Source organism: Salvelinus alpinus, chromosome 10 (genome assembly GCF_045679555.1).
Source record: "Salvelinus alpinus chromosome 10, SLU_Salpinus.1, whole genome shotgun sequence".
In the NCBI taxonomy this organism is placed as follows: Eukaryota; Metazoa; Chordata; class Actinopteri; order Salmoniformes; family Salmonidae; genus Salvelinus; species Salvelinus alpinus.
Genome location: NC_092095.1, coordinates 6,673,371 through 6,689,621, shown reverse-complemented (window position 1 = coordinate 6,689,621; position 16,251 = coordinate 6,673,371). Strand labels below are relative to the sequence as shown.

General features: G+C 40.7%; 1 protein-coding gene across 3 annotated transcripts in view; it reads right to left on the bottom strand.

The window, feature by feature from the left end:
• The window catches only part of LOC139531471 (procollagen-lysine,2-oxoglutarate 5-dioxygenase 2-like), a 175,314-nt gene that overhangs the window by 12,324 nt on the left and 146,739 nt on the right, over positions 1-16,251 (bottom strand). For 2 of the 3 annotated variants that reach the window (XM_071327947.1, XM_071327946.1), the window contains exons 12-13: positions 10,686-10,811; positions 7,579-7,720 (exon numbers count right to left, since the gene is read on the bottom strand). In XM_071327947.1, the coding sequence (XP_071184048.1) occupies positions 7,579-7,720; positions 10,686-10,811 (268 nt within the window). Of the gene's footprint in view, positions 1-4,883; positions 4,947-7,578; positions 7,721-10,685; positions 10,812-16,251 lie in introns of all 3 variants that reach the window. The other variant, XM_071327945.1, reaches the window with a different exon arrangement.

Genomic DNA, 16,251 nt, shown 5'->3' with positions numbered 1-16,251 from the left:
ACTATAGCTCTGTTACTATAGCTCTGTTACTATAGCTCCGTTACTATAGCTCCGTTACTATAGCTCCGTTACTATAGCTCCGTTACTATAGCTACTATAGCTCCGTGAATATAGCTCTGTTACTATAGTTACTATAGCTCTGTTACTATAGCTCCGTTACTATAGCTCCGTGAATATAGCTCCGTTACTATAGCTCTGTTACTATAGCTCCGTTACTATAGCTCTGTTACTATAGCTCCGTTACTATAGCTCTGTTACTATAGCTCTGTTACTATAGCTCTGTTACTATAGCTCCGTTACTATAGCTCCGTTACTATAGCTCTGTTACTATAGCTCTGTTACTATAGCTCTGTTACTATAGCTCCGTTACTATAGCTCCGTTACTATAGCTCCGTTACTATAGCTCTGTTACTATAGCTCCGTGAATATAGCTCCGTTACTATAGCTCTGTTACTATAGCTCCGTTACTATAGCTCCGTTACTATAGCTCTGTTACTATAGCTCCGTGAATATAGCTCCGTTACTATAGCTCTGTTACTATAGCTCCGTTACTATAGCTCCGTTACTATAGCTCCGTTACTATAGCTCCGTTACTATAGCTCCGTTACTATAGCTCCGTTACTATAGCTCCGTTACTATAGCTCCGTTACTATAGCTACATTACTATAGCTACATTACTATAGCTACATTACTATAGCTACATTACTATAGCTACATTACTATGGATATCACGGACGGATCCGATCGTTATTCCTCCTTCTAAATACTCCTTGCGGCACTGAAGGGACTGCACCACAAAAGCTTTCAAATGGATTGTCGATAAAAGATATGATCAAAACCAGGTGTTTCCTGTGTATCTAACCTCAGTCACGACAGATAGGTCAACATCGATTTCCAAAGGCTTAGGCCTGAGAGATAGACGGCTTTATCTCTATTGGTTTGGCAGAGCTCCTCTAAGAGGCCTTGGCAGACATCCTGAAAGTCGTCTCTAGAGACGATTCGATGTTTTTACGTTCATATGATCATTTATCACAGAAACAGATCTGTAAGGTTTGATCTGGTAATGCTCTGACGGGAAAACATGGTCATAAGAATTCAGGTACTGATTCCTCAATTTCGTAGGGTGGTTGAAATCATTAAAAAAAAATACCAAATGGTTTCCTACCAGTGTTGGACATATACCAACATTGGTTGGACATTGTAAACCTACATGGTAAACATACATTGTAAACCTACGTTATAGGTAAACCTACATTGTAAACCTACGTTATAGGTAAACCTACATTGTAAACCTACGTTATAGGTAAACCTACATTGTAAACCTACGTTATAGGTAAACCTACATTGTAAAACTACGTTATAGGTAAACCTACATTGTAAACCTACGTTATAGGTAAACCTACATTGTAAACCTACGTTATAGGTAAACCTACATTGTAAACCTACGTTATAGGTAAACCTACATTGTAAACCTACGTTATAGGTAAACCTACATTGTAAACCTACGTTATAGGTAAACCTACATTGTAAACCTACGTTATAGGTAAACCTACATTGTAAACCTACGTTATAGGTAAACCTACATTGTAAACCTACGTTATAGGTAAACCTACATTGTAAACCTACGTTATAGGTAAACCTACATTGTAAACCTACGTTATAGGTAAACCTACATTGTAAACCTACGTTATAGGTAAACCTACATTGTAAACCTACGTTATAGGTAAACCTACATTGTAAACCTACGTTATAGGTAAACCTACATTGTAAACCTACGTTATAGGTAAACCTACATTGTAAACCTACATTGTAAACCTACGTTATAGGTAAACCTACATTGTAAACCTACGTTATAGGTAAACCTACGTTGTAAACCTACATTGTAAACCTACGTTGTAAACCTACATTGTAAACCTACGTTATAGGTAAACCTACATTGTAAACCTACGTTATAGGTAAACCTACGTTGTAAACCTACATTGTAAACCTACATTGTAAACCTACGTTATAGGTAAACCTACATTGTAAACCTACGTTATAGGTAAACCTACGTTGTAAACCTACATTGTAAACCTACATTGTAAACCTACGTTATAGGTAAACCTACATTGTAAACCTACGTTATAGGTAAACCTATGTTGTAAACCTACGTTGTAAACCTACGTTGTAAACCTACATTGTAAACCTACGTTATAGGTAAACCTACATTGTAAACCTACGTTGTAAACCTACATTGTAAACCTACGTTGTAAACCTACGTTGTAAACCTACGTTGTAAACCTACATTGTAAACCTACGTTGTAAACCTACATTGTAAACCTACGTTATAGGTAAACCTACATTGTAAACCTACGTTATAGGTAAACCTACGTTGTAAACCTACATTGTAAACCTACATTTTAAACCTACGTTATAGGTAAACCTACATTGTAAACCTACGTTATAGGTAAACCTACGTTGTAAACCTACATTGTAAACCTACATTGTAAACCTACGTTATAGGTAAACCTACATTGTAAACCTACGTTATAGGTAAACCTACGTTGTAAACCTACGTTGTAAACCTACGTTGTAAACCTACATTGTAAACCTACGTTGTAAACCTACGTTGTAAACCTACGTTGTAAACCTACGTTGTAAACCTACATTGTAAACCTACGTTGTAAACCTACGTTGTAAACCTACGTTGTAAACCTACATTGTAAACCTACGTTGTAAACCTACGTTGTAAACCTACGTTGTAAACCTACGTTGTAAACCTACATTGTAAACCTACGTTATAGGTAAACCTACATTGTAAACCTACGTTATAGGTAAACCTACGTTGTAAACCTACATTGTAAACCTACATTGTAAACCTACGTTATAGGTAAACCTACATTGTAAACCTACGTTATAGGTAAACCTACGTTGTAAACCTACGTTGTAAACCTACGTTGTAAACCTACATTGTAAACCTACGTTATAGGTAAACCTACATTGTAAACCTACGTTGTAAACCTACATTGTAAACCTACGTTGTAAACCTACGTTGTAAACCTACGTTGTAAACCTACATTGTAAACCTACGTTGTAAACCTACATTGTAAACCTACGTTATAGGTAAACCTACATTGTAAACCTACGTTATAGGTAAACCTACGTTGTAAACCTACATTGTAAACCTACATTGTAAACCTACGTTATAGGTAAACCTACATTGTAAACCTACGTTATAGGTAAACCTACGTTGTAAACCTACATTGTAAACCTACATTGTAAACCTACGTTATAGGTAAACCTACATTGTAAACCTACGTTATAGGTAAACCTACGTTGTAAACCTACGTTGTAAACCTACGTTGTAAACCTACATTGTAAACCTACGTTATAGGTAAACCTACATTGTAAACCTACGTTGTAAACCTACGTTGTAAACCTACGTTGTAAACCTACATTGTAAACCTACGTTGTAAACCTACGTTGTAAACCTACGTTGTAAACCTACGTTGTAAACCTACGTTGTAAACCTACATTGTAAACCTACGTTGTAAACCTACGTTGTAAACCTACGTTGTAAACCTACGTTGTAAACCTACGTTGTAAACCTACGTTGTAAACCTACATTGTAAACCTACGTTATAGGTAAACCTACATTGTAAACCTACGTTATAGGTAAACCTACGTTGTAAACCTACATTGTAAACCTACATTGTAAACCTACGTTATAGGTAAACCTACATTGTAAACCTACGTTATAGGTAAACCTACGTTGTAAACCTACGTTGTAAACCTACATTGTAAACCTACGTTATAGGTAAACCTACATTGTAAACCTACGTTGTAAACCTACGTTGTAAACCTACGTTGTAAACCTACATTGTAAACCTACGTTGTAAACCTACGTTGTAAACCTACGTTGTAAACCTACATTGTAAACCTACGTTGTAAACCTACGTTGTAAACCTACGTTGTAAACCTACGTTGTAAACCTACATTGTAAACCTACATTGTAAACCTACGTTATAGGTAAACCTACATTGTAAACCTACGTTATAGGTAAACCTACGTTGTAAACCTACATTGTAAACCTACATTGTAAACCTACGTTATAGGTAAACCTACATTGTAAACCTACGTTATAGGTAAACCTACGTTGTAAACCTACGTTGTAAACCTACGTTGTAAACCTACATTGTAAACCTACGTTATAGGTAAACCTACATTGTAAACCTACGTTGTAAACCTACATTGTAAACCTACGTTGTAAACCTACGTTGTAAACCTACGTTGTAAACCTACATTGTAAACCTACGTTGTAAACCTACATTGTAAACCTACGTTATAGGTAAACCTACATTGTAAACCTACGTTATAGGTAAACCTACGTTGTAAACCTACATTGTAAACCTACATTGTAAACCTACATTGTAAACCTACGTTATAGGTAAACCTACATTGTAAACCTACGTTATAGGTAAACCTACGTTGTAAACCTACATTGTAAACCTACATTGTAAACCTACGTTATAGGTAAACCTACATTGTAAACCTACGTTATAGGTAAACCTACGTTGTAAACCTACGTTGTAAACCTACGTTGTAAACCTACATTGTAAACCTACGTTATAGGTAAACCTACATTGTAAACCTACGTTGTAAACCTACGTTGTAAACCTACGTTGTAAACCTACATTGTAAACCTACGTTGTAAACCTACGTTGTAAACCTACGTTGTAAACCTACGTTGTAAACCTACGTTGTAAACCTACGTTGTAAACCCACGTTGTAAACCCATTGTAAACCCATTGTAAACCCATTGTAAACCTACATTGTAAACCTACATTGTAAACCTACATTGTAAATTGATATTGACACCAAATAGAATGAAAGCAGTTAAAAACCTTTGGAACTCTGAGCATGTGGAATGTTTCTGGGTTGGGGGAGTCTCTTTCTCTGTGATTGGTCTAAAAGGGAGGAAAATCACCATGTAAATGTTGTAACGGTACGTTTCGTCAGACAGAGAGCTTGATAGATATGTAGGTAAGACGTAACATACAGGAGGAGGAGGCATGGGAAGGAGATGATCCCGCTGCGTTGCAGGAAGACCAAGATTCCCTCTGAATGTTTTGGAGGTCATTATCTCAGTAAGTGGTGCATGCTGGGACAGAGTGAAGTGATGTAGCAGAGCTCCATGGTAGTACGAGTTAGCATGGGGTGACACGTGACGGGATGCCATAAAGCTCAGCTGGACAGACAGACTAGATAGACTAGTTCAAAGTCTACAAGGACAAAGGAAGTAAAAAAAAAAAAACACAAGGTTTGGAAGTCAGCCAGACATTTCAATTGTTTGGACATGGTCACATGACACAGACGAGCAGAAGAGGAGGAGGAGGAGGAGGAGGAGGAGGAGGAGGAGGAGGAGGAAAGGAGGTGTAAAATGATGGGACCAGTGGAACAGAGAGCCCTGCACGCATCAAAGACGCTGGAGATCATGCCTTAAGGTCAGACAGACAACACATGGAGACAGACTGGATACAGGATACCACAGCAGATGGTCATCAACTAAAAACTAACATCAACTAAAATATACAGAACATTTGGTTGATATGAGATAAACATAACCTAACATAACATAACCTAACATAACATAACCTAACATAACCTAACATAACCTAACATAAACATAACCTAACATAACCTAACATAACCTAACATAACCTAACATAAACATAACCTAACATAAACTAACATAACCTAACATAAACTAACATAACATAACCTAACATAAACATAACCTAACATAACCTAACATAACCTAACATAAACATAACCTAACATAAACTAACATAACATAACCTAACATAAACTAACATAACCTAACATAACCTAACATAACCTAACATAACCTAACATAAACATAACCTAACTTAACATAACATAACATAAACTAACATAACCTAACATAAACTAACCTAACATAAACTAACATAACCTAACATAAACTAACATAACATAACCTAACATAACCTAACATAAACTAACATAACCTAACATAACCTAACATAAACTAACATGACCTAACATAAACTAACATAAACTAACATAAACTAACATAAACTAACATAAAATAATATAAACTAACATAAACTACCATTCACTAACATAGCCGAACATAACCTAACATAAAGTAACATAACCTAACATAAACTAACATAAACTAATATAAACTAACATAACCTAATATAAACTAACATAAACTATCATTCACTAACATGGCCGAACATAACCTAACATAAAGTAACATAAAGTAATATAACCTACCATTACATCACCTAACATAAAGTAACATAACCTAACCTAATCTAACACAAACTAACAAACATAAACGAACATAACCTAACAAAAACTATCAATAACTAACATGGCGTAACATAACCTAACACAACCTAGAATAAATGTTACATAATCTAACATAACATAATCTAACATAACATAGCATAACCTAACACAACATAACATGACCTAACCTGAACTAAAATAAACAAATATAAACATGAACTAACATAACATAACAAAAGTATCATTAACTAATATAACATAACCCAACATAACCTAATATACCCTAACATATACAGGACATCTGGTTGGTATATTCAATCTCTCCCAGTCTGCTGTCCCCCACTTGCTTCAAGATGGCCACCATTGTTCCTGTACCCAAGAAGGCAAAGGTAACTGAACTAAATGACTATCGCCCCATAGCACTCACTTCTGTCATCATGAAGTGCTTTGAGAGACTAGTTAAGGATCATATCCCTTCCACCTTACCTGATACCCTAGACCCACTTCAATTTGCTTACCGCCCCAATAGATCCACAGACGATGTATTCGCCATCACACTGCACACTGCCCTATCCCACCTGGACAAGAGGAATACCTATGTAAGAATGCTGTTCATTGACTACAGCTCAGCCTTCAACACCATAGTACCTCCAAACTCATCATTAAGCTGGAGGCCCTGGGTCTGAACCCCGCCCTGTGCACCTGGGTACTGGACTTCCTGACGGGCCGCCCCCAGGTGGTGAAGGTAGGAAACAACATCTCTCAACACTGGGGTGCGTTCTCAGCCCCCGCCTGTACTCCCTGTTCACCCATGACTGCGTGGCCACGCACGCCTCTAACTCAATCATCAAGTTTGCAGACCACACAACAGTAGTAAGCTTGATTACCAATAATGACGAGACGGCCTACAGGGAGGAGGTGAGGGCCCTGGGAGAGTGGTGGCAGGAAAATAACCTCATCCCTCAACGTCAACAAAACAAAGGAGATGATCATGGTCTTCAGGAAACAGCAGAGGGAGCACGCCCCCCTATCCACATTGACAGGACCGCAGTGGAGAAGGTGGAAAGTTTTATGTTCCTCGGTGTACATATCACTGACAATCAGAATTGGTCCACCCACACAGACAGTGTGGTGAAGAAGGCTCAGGAGGCTGAAGAAAATCGTATATCAACCAGATGACCTGTATACTCTCATATTCTAAACAGAGTAGTATAGTCGATTCAGGAGCCGCTAACTAGATAACCTGAGTGGTTTTACCAGTTCTCTAGCGTGTCTGCACAGAGCCATGTCAGGATCCAGTTTCTCCAAAACAAAATGGTTCCTGTCCTTCAGCTGGTTTCTCAGGACCTCTCCCTTTATCAAGTATATATGAGCCATGTAGGGAATGTTCCATACACTCCTGAGAAAAGAGCGAGAGAGACAGAGTGAGAGAGAGAGAGAGAGAGAGAGAGAGAGAGAGAGAGAGAGAGAGAGAGAGAGAGAGAGATTTTTTATTGTTTAATTCCCTTTTGTTTCTTGCCTATTTCACTTGATTTGGCAATGTTAACATATGTTTCCCATGCCAATAAAGCCTTTTGAATTGGATTGAATGAAAGAGAGAGAGATGGATTGAGAAAAATATATATAGAGAGAGAGACCAGAGAGAAAGAGAGAGCAGAGAGAGGAAGAGCGAAAGATAGAGACCAGAGATAGAAAGAGAGGGTTTAGTTTTAGTGCTGACAATAATTCATATTAATGAGCTGCAATACATATTTTTCATTATATTCAACATGTCATGGTCTGGAATATGATCACTCTCCTGGTTAGGAAGAGAGAGGTCTGGTTTAGGAAGACAGAGGTCTGGTTTAGGAAGACAGAGGTCTGGTTTAGGAAGACAGAGGTCTGGTTTAGGAAGACAGAGGTCTGGTTTAGGAAGACAGAGGTCTGGTTTAGGAAGACAGAGGTCTGGTTTAAGAAGACAGAGGTCTGGTTTAAGAAGACAGAGGTCTGGTTTAGGAAGACAGAGGTCTGGTTTAGGAAGACAGAGGTCTGGTTTAGGAAGACAGAGGTCTGGTTTAGGAAGACAGAGGTCTGGTTTAGGAAGACAGAGGTCTGGTTTAGGAAGACCGAGGTCTGGTTTAGGAAGACAGAGGTCTGGTTTAGGAAGACAGAGGTCTGGTTTAAGAAGACAGAGGTCTGGTTTAAGAAGACAGAGGTCTGGTTTAGGAAGACAGAGGTCTGGTTTAGGAAGACAGAGGTCTGGTTTAGGAAGACAGAGGTCTGGTTTAGGAAGACAGAGGTCTGGTTTAGGAAGACAGAGGTCTGGTTTAGGAAGACAGAGGTCTGGTTTAGGAAGACAGAGGTCTGGTTTAGGAAGACAGAGGTCTGGTTTAGGAAGACAGAGGTCTGGTTTAAGAAGAAAGAGGTCTGGTTTAGGAAGACAGAGGTCTGGTTTAGGAAGACAGAGGTCTGGTTTAGGAAGACAGAGGTCTGGTTTAGGAAGACAGAGGTCTGGTTTAGGAAGACAGAGGTCTGGTTTAGGAAGACAGAGGTCTGGTTTAGGAAGACAGAGGTCTGGTTTAGGAAGACAGAGGTCTGGTTTAGGAAGACAGAGGTCTGGTTTAGGAAGACAGAGGTCTGGTTTAGGAAGACAGAGGACTGGTTTAAGAAGACAGAGGTCTGGTTTAAGAAGACAGAGGTCTGGTTTAGGAAGACAGAGGTCTGGTTTAGGAAGACAGAGGTCTGGTTTAGGAAGACAGAGGTCTGGTTTAGGAAGACAGAGGTCTGGTTTAGGAAGACAGAGGTCTGGTTTAGGAAGACAGAGGTCTGGTTTAGGAAGACGGAGGTCTGGTTTAGGAAGACAGAGGTCTGGTTTAGGAAGACAGAGGTCTGGTTTAAGAAGAGAGGATTGGTTAAGGAAGACAGAGGCCTGGTTTAAGAAGAGAGGATTGGTTAAGGAAGAGAGAGGTCTGGTTTAGGAAGACAGAGGTCTGGTTTAGGAAGACAGAGGTCTGGTTTAGGAAGAGAGGACTGGTTTAGGAAGAGAGGATTGGTTAAGGAAGAGAGGATTGGTTAAGGAAGAGAGGTCTTCCTAAACCAGATCCTTTATGGTTTATTTTACACACAACCATTCACTCACATAATCCATACACCCTGACAACCTAGTACACTATCTAGTACACTAACTAGTAACCCATAAACCCAGGCTACGACAACCTAGTACACTAACTAGTAACCCATAAACCCAGGCTACGACAACCTAGTAAACTAACTAGTAACCCATAAACTCAGGCTATGGCAACCTAGTAAACTAACTAGTAACCCATAAACTCAGGCTATGACAACCTAGTAAACTAACTAGTAACCCATAAACTCAGGCTATGACAACCTAGTACACTAACTAGTAACCCATAAACCCAGGCTATGACAACCTAGTAAACTAACTAGTAACCCATAAACTCAGGCTACGACAACCTAGTAAACTAACTAGTAACCCATAAACCCAGGCTACGACAACCTAGTACACTAACTAGTAACCCATAAACCCAGGCTACGACAACCTAGTAAACTAACTAGTAACCCATAAACTCAGGCTACGACAACCTAGTAAACTAACTAGTAACCCATAAACCCAGGCCCTGACAACCTAGTAAACTAACTAGTAACCCATAAACCCAGGCTACGACAAACTAGTACACTAACTAGTAACCCATAAACCCTGGCCCTAATGACCTAGTACACTAACTAGTAACCCATAAACCCTGGCCCTGACAACCTAGTACACTAACTAGTAACCCATAAACTCAGGCTACGACAACCTAGTAAACTAACTAGTAACCCATAAACCCAGGCTACGACAACCTAGTACACTAACTAGTAACCCATAAACCCAGGCTACGACAACCTAGTACACTAACTAGTAACCCATAAACCCAGGCTACGACAACCTAGTACACTAACTAGTAACCCATAAACCCAGGCTACGACAACCTAGTAAACTAACTTGTAACCCATAAACTCAGGCTACGACAACCTAGTAAACTAACTAGTAACCCATAAACCCAGGCCCTGACAACCTAGTACACTAACTAGTAACCCATAAACCCAGGCTATGACAACCTAGTACACTAACTAGTAACCCATAAACCCTGGCCCTGACAACCTAGTACACTAACTAGTAACCCATAAACCCAGGCCCTGACAACCTAGTACACTATCTAGGTTAGCTTTCACGGTTTAAAGGCATATTATTGTGGCACTGTGGCTTCCATGAAACAGATCAGTGAGTGAGTAATACACCTACTTTTACAAATCACCCAGAATGTTGATATACAGGAGTGATGGTTTATAGGAAGAACCCGACCCCATTGGTTGAGGAGACTTACACACGCTTGCTCTGCACGATGTCGATGTAGTCTTCGGAACGGGCGTAGTAACCGTCCAGACTCAACGCTCCCCAGAAGTTGGACCACAACTTGCCGTGACGAGTGACAAGGGGACCAATTATTTTCCTGCAGAAAAGAGAGAAGAAAGATAGATAGAGAGACTGTCATTATGATTCAGTACAAATAACTTGTGATCCGAGTAGAAACAGAGAAGAGACTCAGAGGGTAGGCTAATTTGATATAGAGGAGACCTATGCAATTATTCAAAACAGGAACATTTTACGTTTGGCTAGAAATTAATAAGGAAATTATGTCAACAGAGAAAAATGGCCTCATGTGTGCTATCTACTGTATATCCCCCCACTAGAATCCCCAAACTTTAATGAAGACAGCTTCTCCATCCTGGAGGGGGATATCATTAATTTCCAGGCCCAGGGACATGTACTAGTCTGTGGCGACCTACATGCCAGAACTGGACAAGAACCTGACACCCTCAGCACACAGGGGGACAAACACTTACCTGGAGGTGACAGTATTCCCTTCAAAATATACCCCCCTAAACACAACTATGACAAAACAACCAACAAAAATGGGTCACAACTTCTGCAGTTCTGTCGCAGGCTGGGTCTGTACATAGTCAATGGTAGGCTTCGAGGGGACTCCTATGGTAGGTACACCTATAGCTCATCTCTTGGCAGTAGCACTGTAGACTACTTTATCACTGACCTCAACCCAGAGTCTCTCAGAGCGTTCACAGTCAGCCCACTGACACCCCTATCAGATCACAGCTAAATCATAGTCTACTTGAACAGAGCAATACTCAATCATGAGGCATCAAAGCCAAAGGAACTGAGTAAAATTTAGAAATGCTATAGATGGAAGGAATGTAGTGTGGAAACCTACCAAAAAACAACTAGGCTACAACAAATTCAATCCCATTAAGACAACTTCCTGGACAAAACATTTCACTGTAATTTTTTTATTTAACTAGGTAAGTCAGTTCAGAACATATTCTTATTTTCAATGATGGCCTAGGAACAGTGGGTTAACTGCCATGTTCAGAACAACAGATTGTTACCTTGTCAGCTCGGGGATTTGATCTTGCAACCTTTACAGTTACTAGTCAAACACTCTAACCACTAGGCTCCCATGCCACCCCACTTTCACCTTCACCCCACCTAACCTTCACCTTTACACCTTCACTGTAATAGTGAAGGTGTAAACTTGGCAGTATAAAGCCTAAGACTGTATTTGACCTCTCAGCTTCCCTATCAAATCTAAAAATTGCAATTAGACAATCTAAGAAAATGAACAACAATGACAAATTATTTGATGAAGAATATAAAAACCTAAGAAAGAAATTGAGAAACCTTTCCAACCAAAAACATAGAGACCCAGAAAACCTGAGTCTACGCCTTCACTATGGTGAATAATTAAAACAACACAGAAATACACTACGGAAAAAGAAGGAACAGCACGTCAGAAAACAGCTCAAAGTAATTGAGGAATCCATAGAATCTAACCACTTCTGGGAAAATTGGAAAACACTAAACAAACTACAACACAAAGATGTATCTATCCAAAATGGAGATGAATGGATAAACCACTTCTCCAGTCTTTTTGGCTCTTTAACAAATAACAAACAGCAAAAACATATACATGATCAAATACAAATCTTTGAATCAACTATTAATAAAGACTACCAGAACCCACTGGATTCTCCAATTACCTTGAATGAACTACAGGACAAAATACAAACCCTCCAACCCAAAAAGGCCTGTGGTGTTGATGGTATCCTACATGAAATAATAAAATATACAGACCACAAATTCCAATTGGCTAAACTAAAACTCTTTAACATCATCCTTAACTCTGACATCTTCCCTAATATTTGGAGCCCAGGACACCCCGAACCACAAAAGTGGAGACAAATTTGACCCCAATAACTACCGTGGGAAATGAGTCAACAGCAACCTTGGGAAAATTCTCTACATTATAATTAACAGCAGACTTCTACATTTACTCAGTGCAAACAATGTACTGAGCAAATGTCGAATTGGCTTTGAATTGGCTTGTTACCAAATTACCATACGACAGATCACTTATTCACCCTAAATGACAAACAAATGAAAACAAAACACCTTAATTAAAACACCTCAAAATGGACGAGGAGTTCTTCTTCAATGATGCGAGGGATATACTGCAGATGCCTGAATAGGCCCCGATCTCTGTGATTCGCTGGAGAAGGAAATTGAGATTGAGGCAAAAGATCTGGGTGCCTTGCGAGGATCAGGTGACAAGTAGCTAATCTGCCCTTGCCCTCCGTTCTGCTAGCTAACGTTCAATCGCTGTAAAATAAATGGGACGAACTGAAAGCACATACATCCTACCACCATTAAAAACTGTGTTTCACCGAGTCGTGGCTGACGACGACATCAAGAACCTCCAGTTCAGCGAGTTTTATCGGCAAGACAGAACAGCAGCCTCTGGTAAGACACGGGCAGGGGCCTGTGCATTTACTGTATGTGAACAACAGCTGGTAAGACACGGGGCGGGGGCCTGTGCATTTATGTAAACAACAGCTGGTGCAAGATATCTAAGGAAGTCTCAAAGTTTTGCTCGCCTCATGATAAGCAGTAGACCACACGATCTACCTAGAGAGTTTTCACATGTATTTCTCGTAGCTGTCTACATTCCACCACAAAGTGAGGTTGGAACTAAAACCGCATTAAATTAACTGTATACGGCCGTAAGCAAACAGGAAAACGCTCATCCAGAGGCGGCGCTCCTATTGGCCGGGGACTTTAATGAATCTTAAATCAGTTTTACCTAATTTCTATCAGCATGTTAAATGTGCAACCAGGTGAGTTAGACCAGGCATGGACTGGATAAGTGATGTACTGTATAACCAGGTGAGTTATGTGATGTACTGTACAACCAGAGGGAAAAAAACCTCTAGACCACCTTTACTCCACACACAGAGACACGTACAAAGCTCTCCCTCGCCCTCCATTTGGAAAATCTGACCTTAACTCTATCCTCCTGATTCCCGCTTACAAGCAAAAATTAAAGCAGGAAGCACCAGTGACTCGGTATATAAAAAAGTGGTCAGAAGAAGCAGATGCTAAACTACAGGATTGTTTTGCTATCACAGACTGAAAAATGTTCCGAGATTCTTCTGATGGCATTGAGGAGTAGGCCGCAATGCCATCGGGCTGCAGGGCCAGATGGATAACCAGAACGTGTACTGCGAGCATGCTCTGACCAACTGGCAAGTGTCTTCACTGACATTTCAACCTCTCCCTGTCTGAGTCTGTAATACCAACATGTTTCAAGCAGACCATCACAGTCTCTGTGCCCAAGAAACACTAAGGTAACCTGCCTAAATAACTACCGACCCGTAGCACTCACGTCATTAACCATTAAATGCTTTGAAAGGCTGGTCATGGTTCAACTCAACACCATTATCCCAGAAACCCTAGACCCACTCCAATTTGCATACCGTACCAACAGATCCACAGATGATGCATTCTCTATTGCACTCCACACTGCCCTTTCCCACTTGGACAAAAGGAACACCTACGTGAGAATGCTATTCATTGACTACAGCTCAGCGTTCAACACCATAGTGCCCTCAAAGCTCATCACTAAGCTAAGGACCCTGGGACTAAACACCCCCCTCTGCAACTGGATCCTAGACTTCCTGACGGGCCGCCCCCAGGTGGTGAGGGTAGGTAAGAACACATCCACCACGCTGATCCTCAACACGGGGCCCCTCAGTGGTATGTGCTCAGTCCCCTCCTGTACTCTCTGTTCACTCATGACTGCATGGCCAGGCACAACTCCAACACCATCATTAGGTTTGCTGCTGACACAACAGTGGTAGGCCTGATCACCGACAATGATTAGACAGCCTATAGGGAGGAGGTCAGAGACCTGGCCGGGTGGTGCCAGGACAACAACCTCTCCCTCAACATGATCAAGACTAAGGACTACAGGAAAAGGAGGACCGAGCACGCCCCCATTCTCATCGACGGGGCTGCAGTGGAGCTGGTTGAGAGCTTCAAGTTCCTTGGCGTCCACATCAACAACAAACTAACATGGTCGAAGCACACCAAGACAGTCGTGAAGAAGGCATGACAAAACCTATTCCACTTCAGGAGACTGAAAATATTTGGCATGGGTCTTCAGATCCTCAAAAGGTTTTACAGCTGCACCATCGAGAGCATCCTGACGGGTTGCATCACTGCCTGGTATGGCAACTGCTCGGCCTCCGACTGCAAGGCACTACAGAGGGTAGTGCGTACGGCCCAGTACATCACTGGGGACAAGCTTCTTACCATCCAGGACCTCTATACCAGGCGGTGTCAGAGGAAGGACCTAAAAATTGTCAAAGACTCCAGCCACCCTAGTCATAGACTGTTCTCTCTGCTACCACACGGCAAGCGGTACCAGAGCTCCAAGTCTAGGTCCAAGAGGCTTCTAAAAAGCTTCTACCCCCAAGCCATAAGACTCCTGAACAGCTAATCAAATTGCCACGCTGACATGATGGAGATGACTATTTGCACCCACCCCTTTGGCAATTTAGTAACCCTACCTGCATGTGTGTGTACATAATTACCTCAATACTGGTGTTATATTGACACTGACTCTGTACCGGTACCCCCCTGTATATAGCCTCCACATTGACTCTGTACCGGTACCCCCTGTATATAGCCTCCACATTGACTCTGTACCGTAACACCCTGTATATAGCCTCCACATTGACTCTGTACCGGTACCCCCTGTATATAGTCTCCACATTGACTCTGTACCGGTACCCCCTGTATATAGCCTCCACATTGACTCTGTACCGGTACCCCCTGTATATAGCCTCCACATTGACTCTGTACCGGTACCCCCTGTATATAGCCTCCACATTGACTCGGTACCGGTACCCTCTGTATATAGCCTCCACATTGACTCTGTACCGGTACCCCCTGTATATAGCCCCACTATTGTTATTTACTGCTGCTCTTTAATTATTTGTTTTTCTTATCTCTTACTTTTTGGGGGGGTATTTTCTTAAAACTGCTTTGTTGGTTAAGGCCTTGTAAGTAACCATTTCCCTGTAAGTTCCATACCTGTTGTATTTCAGCGCATGTGACAAATACATTTGATTTGATTTGAAAGGCAAAGTCTTCTCATGCTTTGTTGACTTAAAAAAATACTCCATTTGGCTTGAGGGTCTGCTATACAAGTTGATGGAAAGCGGCGTTGGGGAAAAAAAATACAACATTACACAACATTACACAAGTCTGCTATTAAAATTGGCAAAAATCATACACATTTCTTTCCACAACCACCTAAAAGGAAGCGACACCCAAACCTTCCATAACAAAGACATCACCTACAGAGAAATGAACCTGGAGAAGAGCCCCCTAAGCAAGCTGGTCCTCGTTACAACACGGTATATAGACATAATATGACATTTGAAATGTCTTTATTCTTTTCAAACTTGTGTGAGTACCATATTTACTGTTCACTTTTTAATGTTTACTTCAATTTTTTTGTTTATCCATTTCAC